Genomic DNA, 16,738 nt, shown 5'->3' with positions numbered 1-16,738 from the left:
TTTATTCTTATTTAGCCCTATGCAATACAAGGGACAAAATCCCCCAAAAATGTAACATGTAATATCAGAATCTGCACCATCGAGTGCAAAAGAGAACAGGGAAAAGCTCAAAAGACGTCCCTAAGGGGATGAAGAGCTGTAATCACTCCAAGAATGACGAAGCTACAAAAGTCGTTCCTAAGGGAGCGCAGAGTAAGTTCCGAAGCTCCAAAGTTGTTCCTAAGGGGATGCAGAGCTTAAATGCCACTGAAATAGAAGGTGAAGAAGCTCCAAAGTCGTTCCTAAGGGGATGTAGAGCTTAAATGCCAACAAAATAGGAGGTGAAGAAGCTCCAAAGTCGTTCCTAAGGGGATGCAGAGCTTAAATGCCATCGAAATAGAAGGTGAAGAAGCTCCAAAGTCGTTCCTAAGGGGATGTAGAGTCTAGGTGTGCCTTCGTGTGCGTTTGGGTCATACATTTGCATATTACATTACATCATTCATTGCATTCATACAGACATTCATAGGATCATCATCATCATGACATAAAGCACGAACAGAAATAGTCCGGGGCAAAGTGCTTCATTGAACACGAAGAAGCTTCGTTTCAAACAAATAAAGGCATTTTATGCAAGGAAATGATTCGATGTGTACGAAAAGAAGGGAAGGTGTTTTTCGCCTTTGCCTCAAAAGACACATGAATTTCGTCCACAGCAAAGCAATTCGTACATGGATAGAAAGGTAAAATTATATTACAAGGTATGGACAAATATACACAGTATTGAGTTCAACTCTCGATTACAATTCTTTGCAAAAATAATACAAATACTCCTTAAGCTCTATACAGGAAGGCATAAAAGGAAGCTTCGAGCCAGCAACCTTCAGAATGTGCTGTCGACTATCAACCTTCGGCACCGCCATCCTGCAGACAAATGATGGTATAAGGTAAAAGTGATGATAAAAATCAAGGCATATAACAGGTAAAAGTTTCCGACGGGTTTAAGTAGATTCCGAGCTTCGTCTCTAGCCAACTCTCGTATGCCTTTAGCCCAAATTTGAGTAATGAATCTATTTCCAATACTTTGGGCCTCACCAGGAATATTAATCAGGTCTGATGGAGACAGGCTGAAGGTTGGTTTGTTTAGTATCTTCGCATGCGTACATCCAGCCTTCAAGAATGCAGTAGCTGTGCCGCGAGAAGCTAGCAGAGCACAGAAGTCACCATGCCCAGCTATCACTTCATCGAGTGCATCAACTTCATTTTCAATATGCTTGAAGGTATCTGTTATATCTTCAGCCGAAGGGGAAATATTTTCAGAACTGGCCTCAAATGAGATGAAGACTCCTTTTAACCGTTGCACGCAGCGGCTGCCAAATTCCAAGTATGTGTTCCGAAGGTCCCTCAGAGATTCCTGCAGTTTTGAGTTTTTATCAGCTTCGGCTTCATATTTTGCTTGTAGTTCCTTCTTCTCTTGTTGAAGCACTCTGATTTTCCTCTTAAGGTTGTTTGAGTTTGGAGAAGCTCCTCGCTCAACCTAGCATTTTCAGCTTGAATCTCTGCAAGTGAACCTTCTGTTGCTTGAAGCAGGAAGTCCTTCTTTTCAAGAGAAGCTTCGTAATCTTTAATCTTGCTTTCCAAGCCCTCAATTATGATTTCATTTTTCTTATCTTCAAGGTCTTGTTGCATTCTTAATGCTTTACTTAGCAGCATACTCTGTGAAAATAAGTTGACTTCAAAAAAATTAATTTGTCACAAAGATAACAGAAATCTAGGCAAAAGAATTTTACCTTAAAATTGGAGTAAAAGAGACTGCCGATGATATGTTGCCGCCGGTAGCCACTTATATTAGACTCAAGCTTCAGAAAACCGACACTCTTTGATAGAGTGCCGATTATTTTCGCCCCGGCACGATCGCGAATACATCACAAGGCTTCTTCATCAATTCCACCAAAAAGCATAGCTCCTGGCTGGTAACCACAGGATATCCCATATTCCTTTAGCTCCTTTTTCTCAGCCTCGGACAATTCTTGACACACCAGGTTCCAAAGGTCAAAATCTTTTTCTTCTAAAGCAGCATCAACAATTTTTTTTCCTTTGTCAGGCACTGCGGCCATGACCTTCTCTGCAGTTGCAGCCGTCTCTTCTGCAGCCATATCCGAAAGAAGTTTGTCAATTCCTGACAGTGTGCTTGCTAGATTGGTAGCTTCGGCAGCAGCTGCAGCTTCGGCAGAGGTTTCAGCTTCGGCAGTGGCCTCGGCACTTGCAGCAGGCACTATTCTAGATGCCGAGGTCGGCGGTGGTGTCCGCTCAATAGCTTGCATAACATTAACAATTCTTCGTTTTTCTGACCTTCAACATTTGCCTTTGTAGCCGAAGGTTCATCCTTCTTCTGTAAAAGTTTTGTCAGTTCTGATCTCAGAGGACTTAGCAGCTGGATGGACAAGGATTCAGTCATTACCTTTAGAATTTCTGCTATTTCAGCAGCAGAGGGCGTTGCAGTTTCTTCTATTGCCTCAGCTACCTTCGGCTCCGGTACCTCAGGTTTCCTCTTTTTTGACATCGCCGCCTTCGGCTCAGGAGTAGTTTTTGTCTTCTTTGAAGCCTTCTCATCCTCCTTAACCATTCTGGCAGCCTGTCTGTTTAGAATACTAACAACTATTTTTCTTTTCACACCCTCGGCCCCTTTGTCAATCTTTTCATAATCGGGGTATTCAAAATTCAAGGCATCCATTACCTGGTTCAATCTTCGTTTCGGCTTGGTACCGAAGGCTGCGATCATCAGCTGATCTTCCTTCTTGGTATAATTCCCAAGTATCTCATTGCGCATGGTCTCAATCATGTTTAGCCATTCTTTGCAAGGCTTCTTGAATTGTTTTTCAAACTTAAAACGGTAAGCAAGTCGAACAAGTTCATGCTTCTTCCCCACTCCTTTCCTCTTTGGCATTCCCCAGCCACTTGATGTCGGATGTGGCAGAACCTTCCAAGTTATTGGGCCCACATGCACCTACCCTTGTCTCAAAGACCTCAGATGGCTAAGCATGTGCACCGGATAACTTAACAGGATCTGTCCGAGTGTCCTAAGGACCTCGGATAAACCACTTACAACCAGGATCACAAGATTAAATAAACACAAATCACACACCAACATTTGCAGCGGAATTTCATTATTACAAAAAAATACAAGTTACATCAAATTTACATTATATTTATTAGAGTGATTACAAAAGTGATTCAAAGAAATATACTTTGAAATGGTATAAATTATTTAAAATTTTGAAATATATGCTAACTCAATGACAATCCTCAATAAAGAAGCTAAAGATGGGATATACTTATATAAGAAGGTCGAGCCCACCGGCACTTAACATTAATCACAATCAAAGTGACTCGTAACATGCAGCAACAATGGGAATAAAACCCTAAGTAGGCAAGTACTCAGCAAGACTTACCCGACTAAAGAAAAGACTCTCAAGGGTATGCTGGTTTAAAAGGATTCAAGGTAAGGCTAATCAAGTTTCAAAGACTCGTTTTGGCAGAAAAGCTTACTAGTAGTAGATCCTTATGCCAAACTTTTACTTCATCGGTTAAGTACTTCTCCTGAATCTAGATTTGCCTAATCTAGAGCATTCACTTGTCCTGGTCTAGCTTTCTTTTACCAAACTCTTATTTTACTTATTAACTACGATGAGTGGTCGGAGGGTAGAGTCTCCATGACCGAGGAGCAACGACGATTCGGACCGATTATACCCAGCTGGGGATCCCTAACCACACAACATATGTAGCACTTAACCCTTGCATATGTCAACCGTTCCCACAGATCCTCCACAACGTGAACCGGTCCGCGCTACTCGGGAGCACATTACTCCTCCATCTAGCCTCTAGCCAGGAGGGTACACGCTACTCCCACCATCTCCCACGCCTAGTGTGCGATTGTCTTTTCACGAATGGAATAGCTAGGTTCAGGCTTACCGGAGCATGTGGCTAGTTGCAAAGTCTCCACCACAACATGCCTACATTGAACGGTCCTTAATCGACACAGACAAGCGAACTTTCCTGCTCAACGTCTGGTCTACATTACATATTATTTCCCAAAACTTGATACCTGAGAGAGGTACCTTACTTGAATGATGATATCATCATGGCCACAATGGGTTCATCATCACAAGTCCTTTTATTTCACAAACTCCCATATCCCGTGTTACACATCATCTTTTAAAAACAATCCTAAATTAATAAGCAGGGCTAAGCATCACTAAATTTTCATAAAACGGGTATTAGAGTTGTTTAATCAAGGAAGGAAATGCATCAACTGTTTGATCACACAACTCCTATCACCTAATGCATCATTCAAGGTGATAAAACTTTTAAAAACATAAGGAGATGCCAAATGCACCGGGGCTTGACTGAATAACACTAGGTTAGTGTTGTTAGATGATGTCCACTTGGCGACCAGCCTTTTGTGTTGGCGCTCGTTCAGATTATCCATCTTCAGGTTCATCCGACAGACAACGTCGTCTTGCGGAGATGTTCAATCTCTGCATTATTCTGGGGTCGACTTGGGTTGTCTTCTGCATCACGTGATTAATTATCATACCTAAATGAAATGCATAATGCACATGTATGAATTTAAGGAGGAATATGTTGGGGGTCTGCTTCGTCGCCGAAGGTCCTGTAAAGAAGAAACACCTTCGGGAGATCAACATAGAAGCAAAGCCAAAGCTATCATCCAGGGAGCTTCGACATAGTGACACACCGTGAAACAAAGGGTGGCACCGACTTAGAGATGAAAAGACCGATTAGCCCATGTTAATCTGTGTCATGATTGTAATCAGTTATAAAGGACATGAATGTAAATCCACACAGGCTACGTCCTGTGCCTATAAATAGATGAACAGTACGCCCGTACTGTTCACGCTGACTTGTATTCACTCGCACGTGGCCTGGTTTTTCACCTTTTGTCAAGCCGAAGGTACAAATGTAATTTGATATTATTCATATTTGTTCATATAATAAAAATATCTTAATAATGTTATATAATTATTCATGTTGTCTCTTATATTTCATATGATTCTTTTTTCATTAACATATGTTGCAATCATGAAGGTATGTCCTTCATGACCTTCATCTGAAGATCATTATATCCTAAGGGAAATAATGCTTCGAAGGACGAAGGGCTTTAACCCTTAACATTTTGTGTTGCCTTGTTCTTAATTCATAGCATTTGAGAACAAGTCCCCAACATTGGCGCCCACCTCCGGTGAACTCACTTCCACTGATTGAGCTGATGGCTTCGTTCAACAACCAAGCTGAAGTGTCTTCGGCTACGAAGCTGCTGGTGCTTCCGATAACAGGCGGCTCAGGTTCAGAGCCGGCTAACAAGAATCAGAAGAAGGAAGCACAAAGAAGGGTGTAGCATGTTGGGGTGTAGGGACCCTTCATCAAGTCAAAATGGTCCCACATCCCAATTACCTTCTCCCAGAAGGACCTCCAGCTCAAAGATTACGCTCACAATGATGCTATGGTCATATCTTGTGTCATCAAGGGATTTCTGGTCCATAATGTTTTGGTTGATACGGGCAGTGCAGCGGATATCATATTTGCTAAGGCCTTCAGACAGATGCAAGAGCCAGAGGACAAGATCCATGATGCTACACATCCTCTATGTGGCTTCGAAGGTAGGCAAATTGTAGCACTTGGCAAAATCACAATGCCAGTAACCTTCGGCTTTGTTCACAACACAAGGACCGAACAGGTTGTGTTTGACATTGTTGACATGGAGTACCCCTACAATGCAATCATTGGTCGTGGGACACTTAATGCTTTCGAAGCAATACTTCATCCAGCATATTTATGCATGAAGATACCTTCGGAACAAGGGCCCATTGCTGTTCATGGGAGTCAGGAAGCTACCAGGAAAGCCAAAGGAAACTGGACAGATTCAAAGGCAATTCACAACATAGATGGAGTCGAAGCCTGTGAACAGTACAAATACAAAAGAGAGAAGGCTGCTTCGGTGGATCAGCTGAAGCCTATGCTTCTATTTGAAGATATAGTAGAGCAAAAAGTATTGCTGGGGTCTCAGTTGTCTGAAGAGCAAGACAAAACTTTGATAAGATTTTTGTTTCATAACAAAGATGTATTTGCTTGGTCAGCCAATGATCTCTGTGGTGTCAATAGAGATGTCATTGAACATTCACTCAATGTGGACCCATCCTTTAGGCCAAGAAAGCAAAGGCTTCGTAAAATGTCTGATGATAAGCCGAAGGTGCTCGGAATGATGTGAAAAGGCTTCTCAGTGCTGGTGTCATCAGAGAGGTAAAATACCCAGAGTGGTTGGCCAATACTGTCATAGTGAAGAAGGCCAATGGCAAATGGAGAATGTGCATTGACTTCACAGACCTTAACAAGGCATGCCCAAAAGACGAATTCCGCTACCAAAAATAGACTCTCTTGTAGATGCAGCAACTTCTTCAGAACTCATGAGTCTATTGGATTGTTATTCAGGCTATCATCAAATCTGGATGAAGAAGGAAGATGAGCCAAAGACTAGCTTCATAATTCTCAGTGGCACCTATTGCTATCTTCAGATGCCTGAGGGGCCCAAGAATGCTGGAGGAAGCTTTAGCAGAATGACAGCCAAGGTCCTTCATTCCCAGATAGGCAGAAATGTGCTGACTTATGTTGATGATATTATAGTGAAAAGCACGAAGCAAGAAAATCACATTACTGATTTGCAAGAAACATTTGCCAATTTCAGGCAAGCTGGTCTAAAATTAAATCCAGAAAAATGTGTTTTTGGAGTAAAGAAAGGCAAGTTCCTTGGCTGTCTGGTATCAACGAAAGGAATTGAAGCTAATCCAAGTAAGGTTGAAACTATCCTTCGGATGGAGCCACCAAGCACGAAGAAGGGGGCTCAACGGCTGGCAGGAAGGCTAGCATCATTGAACAGATTCATATCTAGATCAGCGGAAAGAAATTTGCCATTTTTTGAAATACTGAAGTTAGCCGAAGTCTTTCAATGGGGCCCAGCGCAACAAAAAGCTTTTGAAGAGTTAAAACAATATTTGATTGACTTAACAACATTAACTCCACCCGTGCTAGGGGCTCCATTGCTCTTATATGTGGCAGTTTCGCATTCTGCAATGAGGGCAGCACTGGTACAGGAGAAGCTAGATGGTCAGGCTAAAAAGCAGGCTCCAGTATACTTCGTCTCTAAAGTTTTAAGTCCATCAAAGAAAAATTACACAGAATTGGAGAAGATATTATATGCTGTGTTAATGGCCTCCAGAAAGCTTCGGCATTATTTTCAAGCATACCATATAATTGTTCCTTCGTCACAACCTCTAAAGGACATCATGAGGAACAGAGAGGCTACTGGAAGAATTGGAAAATGGGCTGCAGAGCTTAATGAATTCACCATTGATTATGTGCATAGATCTTCAATTCAATCCCAGGCATTAGCAGACTTCATCGCTGATTGGACGCCAGGGGCTCAGAAAGAAGAGACAAATAAAGATGTCGAAGCTTGGACAGTGTTCTGCGATGGTTCTTGGGGAACCTTCGACGCAGGAGCAGCTGCTGTTCTAGTAGCACCTTCGAAAGTCAGAACATGTTATGCAGCCAAGCTAGATTTTAGTTGTACAAATAATATTGCCGGATACGAAGCACTCCTGTTGGGGCTTCGGAAGTTAAAGGCAATGGGAATAAGAAGGGCTATTCTGAAAACTGATTCTCAAGTCAGTTCTGGCCATGTAGATAAAAGTAGCAAGGCAAGAGATCCGAAACTTGAAATATATAGTTCGATGGTTAGAGGCTTCTTTCGAAGGTCTCTATCAAGAACATTCCAAGAGGCGAAAATGAGCATGCAGATCTGTTAGCCAAATCAGCGGCTCAGGGGCTCCCTCTACCTTCGGAAGTATTTTTCGAAACAATAAAGGCACCTTCGGTTGAACTCATGAAGAGAGCAGTGCTCGCCATTTCTCCAGTACATAGTGAAGATTGGAGGACTGAAATCATATCTTTTCTCCAGAGTAACTGCCTCTCGGATGATGAAGTTTATAATAAAAGAATGGAAGCAAAAACAAGACCATATATCATAATAGAAGAGGAATTGTACAAGCATAGAGTTTGCTCCCCCCTTCTCAAGTGTTTATCCAGAACCGAAGGTATAGAACTAATGAAGGAGATACATGCAGGATTATGCGGATCTCATATTGGGTCTAGGCCTTTGTTAGGCAAAGTTTTTAGACAGGGATTTTATTGGCCGAAGGTAGCTTCGGATGCAACAGATCTAGTCCAAAAGTGCGAAAATTGTCAAAAATGTGCAAGGGACCAAAAACAACCTTCGTCATTGACTCAGTTAATACAACCAACCTGGCCATTGCAAAGATGGGGCCTGGACTTGTTAGGCCCACTTCCACCAGCACAAGGTAATTTGAAATATGTCGTGGTGGCTGTAGAATATTTTTCTAAGTGGATTGAAGCAAAGCCTTTGGCTACAATAACTTCGGTCACAGTCCAGAAATTTTTCTGGCAAAATATCGTTTGTCGCTTCGGCGTGCTGAAGGCTATAACTGTGGACAATGGAACACAGTTTGATGCCAAAACTTTCAAAGATTTCTGCGACCAGATTGGCACGAAGATTCATTTTGCATCAGTCAGGCACCCAGAGTCAAACGAGTTAGTCGAAAGAGCAAATGGTATTATAATGACGGGAATAATGAAGTTAATCTTCAATCAACCTAGAGGAAAGTGGCCAGAAGAATTGATTAAAGTGGTGTGGAGCCACAATACAACTATATCAAGGTCAATAGGTTTTACACCATTTAAGTTATTGTTTGGCGACGAAGCTATAACCCCAGAAGAAGCTAAGGCAGGGTCAATTAGAACAGTAGCTTCGACAGAGGATGAAGCTGATTATTCTATGGCAAAAGATGCTATAGAAGGGACTAGGCTTCAGGCTGTGGAGAATATCAATAAGTATCAAGCTGAAACAATAAAATGGCGTGACAGAAAAGTACGGCTGAAAAACATTAAGCCAGGGCATTTGGTACTTCGGAGTGTGGCCAATCCAGACACAGTAGGCAAGCTACAGTTGAAGTGGGAAGGACCCTTTCTAGTGGTATCTTCGTCAAGACCCAGTTCTTACAGATTGAAGGACATGGACGACAATGACATCCCTAGATCTTGGAATGCGGATGAGCTTCGATGATATTATGTGTAACTTGATGTAATCTTTTCATTTTTCCTATGGCACCCTTTTCCTTTCCAAAGGGGAGAAACGTTTTTAATGGGGCCTTAGTTTGTAATTTTTCCTATCTTATCCAGCTCTACGAGAGCAAAATCCCCCAAAATATGTAAAATGTAAAATCTGAGCATGCACCATCGAGTGCAGGAAAAAGAAAAAAATAGGGAGAAGCTCGAAAATCGTCCCTAAGGGGATGGAGAGCACGACGAAGCTACAAAAAGTCGTTCCTAAGGGAGCGCAACGTAAGTTTTCTGCTCAAAAGTCGTTCCTAAAGAAATGCAGAGCCAAATACCGCCGAAATAAAAGGCGAAGAAGTTCAAAAGACGTTCCTAAGGGAATGCAGAACTTACACCGAAAAGTCAACGGTGATACCGCCGAAATAGAAGGCGAAGAAGTTCAAAAGACATTCCTAAGGGGATGCAGAACTTACACCGAAAAATAAGCGATGCAGCCGAAAAATAAACGACAAAGAGATTTCAGTCATTCCTAAGGGAATGAGGAATTTTGATGTGGCTTCGTAAGTGTGTGTCTGGACATTCATTTGCACAATACATCACATCATTCATTGCATTCATATACATTTATTTAGACATACATAGGATCATCATCATCATATCATACAGATACAGACAGTTGCTTTGGCTCTAAGGATAACGCTTCGGCGAAAGAAAAGGAAGCAGATTTATGCTTTGTTGTGTACGAAAAGAAGGGAAGGTGTTTTTCGCCTTCGGCTCAAAAAATACAAGTTTCGTCCACATCAAAGCAGTTCATTCATGCATGGAAAGGTAAAAATATATTACAAGGTATGGACAAATTTACAGAGTAGTATCTGATTCTTAAAATACAATATTCTTTACAAGGATAATTCAAGAGTTTTTCTAAGGTTTCTTCACAGCAATGTCTTCGACTTCATCACCTACCTCTGAGCTTCGGATCATCCACCAAGCTTCGGATCATTGCTCCTCGGCTTCGTCATCCTGTACATAACAAAAGCGTTACAAGGTAAATTCAAGTTTCAAGGAAAAGGTAAGTAAAAGGTATAAGTTTATTACTGGCTTAAGGTGACTTCAAGCTTCGTCACCAGCCAAGCTTCGTCCACCCTTCGCCCAAATTTGAGTTACGAATCTGTTCCCAATGCTTCGGGCCAGGCCAGGGATGTCATTCAAGTTCGATGGTGATAAGCTGAAGTTCGGCCTATTTACAATATTCTCGTGCGTGCAACCAGTCTTCATAAAAGCAACAGTTGTGCCACGAGAAGCTAGCAGAGCGCAGAAGTCACCATGCCCAGCTATGACTTCATCAAGAGCATCAACTTCGCCTTCAATATGATCAAAGATGCCTGGCAGGTTTTCAGCTGAAGGTTTAAACTCTTCAGAACTGGCTCCAACAGAGTTGAAGACCTGCTTCAGTCGTTGCACGCAACTGTTGTCGAAGCTCAGACATTTATCTTGGAGTTCCTTCAATGACTTTTGCAAGTTCGAACCCTTTGCAACTTCAACTTCAAGCTTTGCATCAAAATCCTTCTTCTCTTGTTCAAAGCTTTTTGATTTCATGGAGAGTTCATTGTTTAATCTAGCAATCTCACCTTGGGCTTCTGCCAGCGAACCCTCCATTGTTTGAATCATGAAATCCTTCTTCTCCAGTGCAGCTTCATGTTCTTTAATTTTGCCCTCTAAGCCCTCAATTATAATCTCATTTTTCTTGTCCTCGAGGTCTTGTTGCATCCTCAAGGTTTTACTTAGTAGTAGACTCTAAAAAATAACCTTCATCAGAAGTAATCTTCATCTCGAAAACAGTAAAAAGTTAAGGTAAGAACTTTACCTTGAAATTAGAATAAAACAAACTACCGGCGATATGTTGTCGCCGGTATCTACTAAGGTCGGCCTCAAGCTTCGGAAAGCCAACACTCTTCGATAGAGTGCTGACAACCTTCGCCCCAATCCGGTCCCGGAGGCATCCTAAACTCTCTTCGGCAACGCCACCAAAGAGCAATGCCCCTGGTTGATAGCCGCATGATATTGCATAATCCCTCAGCTCTTCCTTCTCAACCTTAGACAGCTTTTGCCCAAGTATGTTTTGAAAATTAAAATCCTTTTCCTCCGAAGTATCTTTGACAATCTTGTTCTCTTTGCCGGGCGCTGGGGCCAGAGTCTTTTCGGCAGCTGTAGCAGCTTCTTCCGCAGCCATGTTCAAAATCATCTTATCAATATCAGAAAAAGTGCCGTCCAGATTTGTATCTTCGGCTGTTACAGCTTCAATGGGACCAGCCTCGGTAGCAGCAATGTCTTCGGCAGCCGTTGTTTTGGACGCCGAGGCCGGCGATGGCGTTTCTTCAATAGCATCAATAACAGTAATGATCCTTCGCCTTTTTTCAGCAGGCTTCTTGATCACTGCAGGCTCCTCCTTCTTCTGTAAAAGCTTCATCAGTTGTGGCCCTAGTGGACTTAGCTTGAGAGGTAAAGATTCGGTCATTACCTTTAAAATTTCCTCCACGTCAGCAACGGGAGGCGTTGAAGGAACTTCTTCCTCTATATCAGTTGTTCTTAGCTTCGCAGCCGAAGCTTTTCTTTTCTTCGGAATAGCCACCTTTGGCTCGGGGCTGGATTTTGACTTTTTTGAAGCTTTCTCATCTTCTTTTATCATTCTAGCAGCTTGCCTTTTCATAACACTGACAACTCTTTTTCGCTTTTGCACTTCGGCACCCTTGCTTAACCAATCATAGTCAGGATATTCAAACTTCAGAGCATCCATTACTCGGTTCAGCCTTCGTTTCGGTCGGGTGCCGAAGGCTGCAGTCATCAATTGATCTTCTTTGTTAGTATAGTTACCCAAAATTTCATTGCACATAGCTTCAATCATTTCCAACCATTCTTGGCAAGGCTCTTTGAAGTGTTTCTTGAACTTGAAGTGATAGGGAAGTCGAACAAGTTCATTCTTTTTCTTTTCTCCTTTAAGCTTCGGCATATTCCATTCCTTTAACGTCAGAAATACTCTATTGGCTAAGTATTCCTGCACCAAATCTCTAGTACCAATATTCTCAGATACAACTCGGAATTCGCCAACAGCTGTTCGACATGGTGACCCTTGCAGCATGTCACATAGAGGCCTAGTTAACCCGAAGGATAGGTCCAGTGGACTCTGAACTATTTTCTCCTTCTTCTCATCAACCTTAACATAAAACCACTCATTCTTTTAGCCGGTTGGCCATTTGGCACGATAGCTGACCACCGGAGTCTTCATATCTTTACGGTAAGCAAAGTTGTAACAGCCGAAATTTTCGTGTAGCCCATCTTCTCTAGCCTTCGTCTGATAATGAAGCTCGTGCACTCGGCAGAAAGCTTCGGCAAGCGGCTCCACCCCTTGGCTTCGAAGACCCCAGATAAAGACGCTGAGCCTAATGATGGCGTTAGGGGTCAGCTTATGAAGATAAATTTCAAAATCTTCCAAAACATCCCCAATCATTTCATGCAAAGGAAACCTCAATCCTGCCTTGAAGAAACTTCTGTAAACTACCACATCATCATTTTCTGGCTTCGGAGTAGTTTCTTCCTCGCCAAAACGAATCAGCTTCTTCTCGGCTTCCCCGAAGTAGCCTAGCTTTATCATCATAGGCATATCAGCTTCGGAGACAGTCGACTTTCCAAAATCCAAGTGGCTGGGTTTGGATGGCATAATGGTGTTGTAATCTATCTCTTTTTCACCAGCATCACCCTCTTCAATATCAGCCTATTCAGCTTCGGCAGCAGGTGCACCTTCGTCAGAGGCACCCTCCGTCACAACCAGTCCCGACTGCCTCATTACTTCGGAGATTGGGGCAGTCTCAGCAGCTTCTGCCTCTTCTCCGTCGCATGTAACTCTAGCTGTTGAGCGCACTCTGGCCATTTGATACTGAATTCCTTGCGGTTTTGACGAAGATGATGACCTTTTGCAATTTTACCGAAGCTCCCTCTTATGACGAAGCTAAAGCAAGGCGATGTCTTGATTGAGAATGCGATGAATAAGCTTCAGCCATGGCCAAATTTTTCAGCAGCACAACAGTGCAATAGTAATAAATGTTGTGGTAACTTCACAACTACCTGTCTGTTTATATAGTGCTGCAGGTGGGAAAGTGAATCGTCAAGCCGCTCGCACACGCTGAATAGTCGCCCGCACCCACTGAACGGTGGACCACAGTGCGCGAGAAGGTGAATCACCAGATTGCGCGTACCTGCCGTATGGTGGGACCACCTTGCACTCGGAATATTTAATTGTTTCTCGACAACGAGCTCAGGGAAGGTGTTTTCGGACCTTCGGCATTCCGAAGCCTAAGAGAATTTTTCACGGGTCGAGCTCGTCACGAAAAACGATCTGGCACAGTGAAGGGGCTACTGTTGGGGGTCTGCTTCGTCACCGAAGGTCCTGTAAAGAAGAAACACCTTTGGGAGATCAACATAGAAGCAAAGCCGAAGCTATCATCCAGGGAGCTTCGACATAGTGACACGCTGTGAAACGAAGGGTGGCACCGACTTAGAGATGAAAAGACCGATTAGCCCATGTTAATCTGTGTCATGATTGTAATCAGTTATAAAGGACATGAATGTAAATCCACACAGGCTGCGTCCTGTGCCTATAAATAGATGAACAGTACCCCCGTACTGTTCACGCTGACTTGTGTTCACTCGCACGTCGCCTGTTTTTCACCTTCTGTCAAGCCGAAGGTACAAATGTAATTTGACATTATTCATATTTGTTCATATAATAAAAATATCTTAATAATGTTATATAATTATTCACGTTGTCTCTTATATTTCATATGATTCTTTTTTCATTAACATATGTTGCAATCATGAAGGTATGTCCTTCATGACCTTCGTCTGAAGATCATTATATCCTAAGGGAAATAATGCTTCGAAGGATGAAGGACTTTAACCCTTAACATTTTGTGTTGCCTAGTTCTTAATTCATAGCATTTGAGAACAAGTCCCCAACAGAATAGCAACTAAATAATGCTATATGGGAGGGAACCAAACACTTAATAGCGAGGCGCAATACAACTCAAGCAAGAAACTATAGCCAGGCATAGGTTCTATGAACTTTCTAACCCAAAATTATAACCTAACTTAAATAGCATGCCAACTAAGCAAAGCAGTACACTAATTTTAAGTCTAACGGATAATACATTATCAAAAGGCATAGAGCCTTGCAAAACTACATTCTCCATAATATGGATACTTAAGACACTTATACCTCTTCTACTATGGGATTTCTCGTATTTCGACTGAAATCGGCTCGCTAACTCTACTCGCTTCCAATTTATTCAGAAACGCCGCACACTTATCTAATATTTCGGCTACAAGGAATAACAAAAATGCGCGCCGATATTAGATTCAGCTCAAACATCTACATCGATCAATGAATACTAATTCGGACTTTTCGTCGATCACACGTTAAATATTGCAATCTATTCCACTAATCCATTTATTAAAATAAAATAAAATAATAGAAGCAGAGAATCAACTTACCCTACTAAAATCCGATTTGAAACCACGAAATCGATGGCGCTATCCGGTCCGCGCACAACACCAACACCTGACAAGCTTTGCATTAGCGGTTTCCTTTCGTCTTCTGGCGCAACAACGACACAAAAAAACTGCGTCGCAAGGAGAAGCTCAATAGTATTTTATTGACGAATAGATAGCGCGCGAGTCACAACGGGAAAGGGCTCGACACGTCAAAGCATGCGAAGGCACGGTCAGTGATGTTGCTGTACATGACGCGGAGACATACGACGGCTACATGGATAGTGTTGGGCATAGCCGAGTCCGCGCAGAGCTCCAAATCGATGGCCACCAGGACGAGCTGGGACAATCGGACCTGACGATATCGGCTAGCTGGAGCGCTGGGAAGCTCGGCATACATGGCTAAGAAAATTGGCGAGCGTACGCGGGGCGAGCTCCATGGCCAGCAAGGCCGACACGACCAACCGGAAAGAGCTTCTGGAATGCGATCAGAACTAGAGATGGACGCGTGGCTAGAGACCCAAGCATTCGAGACCGACGAACGGCGACGCGAGGAGCAAGGCGAGCTCTACAGCATCGGCAACGACACAACATCGACAAGAACACCGTGCGCAGCCATGGACGACTTGGGCGAGCTGCGCGACGGCGCGCGACCATGGGCAAGCACGGGCATGGGAGGGACACCAAGGGAGCTCGACAAGGGCGAGCTCGGACAAAAGCACGCGCGGCAAGGATAGTTGACGACAAGCTAAAACCACCGGAGGCGAGGGCGCTTGAGACCGTCCAGGGAGAATCGACCGTGGCCATGGATGAAGTTCAGCTTGGGTCGGGCGAGATTCGAGCTGGGGAAAACGCCGGCGAGCCATAGCAGGGACCAAGCAGAGGGAACCGCTCGGCGAGGCGCGATAGGTGGCGCACCGGCTAACCATGGCGGGGTCGACAACTGGTTCACACATTTTGCTGAACATGTGGTACACAAACTCGAGCCTAGGCATGAACGCGAACTAGAGTAGCACAGAGCGCGGCCAGATATTACTTCTGCAGACCTGCACGATGTCCCGGTGGCGTTTTCTGGTGGTAGCAAGATGAGCAGGACCGTCGAAGGTGCTTGGGGCAGAAGCAGGGTTGAGCAGGGAGGGATCCACATCCTTGGGCGCCGAGAGCCAGCGGCGTTCGACGTCGAGGACCGAGGAGGGGCGCAAGCACCATGGCCAAGAAGATGGGGCGACCGCTGGTGAGGAGCCTAGCTCTAGGGAGCCGCGCAAGGGGGAGCTGGAGACCGAGTTGGGGGTGGACGTGAGCTCCAGTAGGGAGATGCGTGGGAGGAGATCCTGGGCGCCATGAGGGAGCCGCAGGGGAGGAGCTTGGCTGGGAAAGGGATGAGGGAGGGGATCCGAGCTAGGGCAGGGATGACCGGCGAGCTCGCCATGGGAGGGATTCCGAGCTGGGGCCATTGACGCGCGGAGGGAGCCGCTCGGCAGGGAGTGGGCATGGGCGCGGCAGACGAGCAGAGGGGAGAGGGAGGGGCGCGACACGGCTGGGAGCTTGGGGGAGAAAAAGCCGCGGCTCGAGCAGGAAACGGGAGCAGCGCGCGTGGAGAGGGAAGGGAGGGCGCGGGCTTGGGGAGCAGAAGATGAGCACACGACGAGGAGATGAGGCCAACGACCGTAGGCGGTGAAAAATATCAGACGAGAACAGTGGCAGAAAAATCAAGGAAGAGAGAGGTCGGCTGAAAAAAAAAATCCAAAGGGGAGGAGCGGCGGCAGATTTTTCTCCCTTTTTTCTTTTTTTTTAACAGAGAATCTCAGATATTTTGGATCACGATTTTTAGCAATAAACAAAGGGTCGAATAATTAGGATCGACAGAAACAATTGAACAGGATTTGATTTGGCGAACACTCAGAAGTCGGATGAATTCGTACCGTTAATTCACATTTTAAAGATTTAGATCTGGACGAGAAATGACATACCGAAATAAACTGATTTCGGCTTTGATAATTTTCTCTTAAAACTT

At 44.0% G+C, this 16,738-nt stretch overlaps 1 protein-coding gene across 2 annotated transcripts; it reads right to left on the bottom strand.

The window, feature by feature from the left end:
* Positions 1–10,000: 10,000 nt before the first annotated feature.
* LOC100272655 (uncharacterized) lies at positions 10,001–16,331 on the bottom strand. 2 transcript variants are annotated; one of them, XM_008678535.2, is made up of 2 exons: positions 14,728–16,331; positions 10,001–10,203 (listed from the first exon to the last, which is right to left on the bottom strand). In XM_008678535.2, the coding sequence occupies exon 1, from the start codon at positions 15,717–15,719 to the stop codon at positions 15,237–15,239; it is 483 nt and encodes a 160-aa protein (XP_008676757.1). In that variant the 5' UTR covers positions 15,720–16,331; the 3' UTR covers positions 10,001–10,203; positions 14,728–15,236. The 2 variants fall into 2 exon arrangements, with proteins under 2 accessions (XP_008676757.1, NP_001140585.1); NM_001147113.1 differs by lacking the exon at positions 10,001–10,203 and having other exon boundaries at positions 14,858–16,280.
* Positions 16,332–16,738: the final 407 nt, after the last annotated feature.

The sequence above is a fragment of the Zea mays genome, chromosome 4 (genome assembly GCF_902167145.1).
Source record: "Zea mays cultivar B73 chromosome 4, Zm-B73-REFERENCE-NAM-5.0, whole genome shotgun sequence".
Lineage (NCBI taxonomy): Eukaryota > Viridiplantae > Streptophyta > Magnoliopsida > Poales > Poaceae > Zea > Zea mays.
The sequence above is the reverse complement of the archived record's forward strand: the minus strand, read 5'-3'. Positions and strand labels throughout refer to the sequence as shown.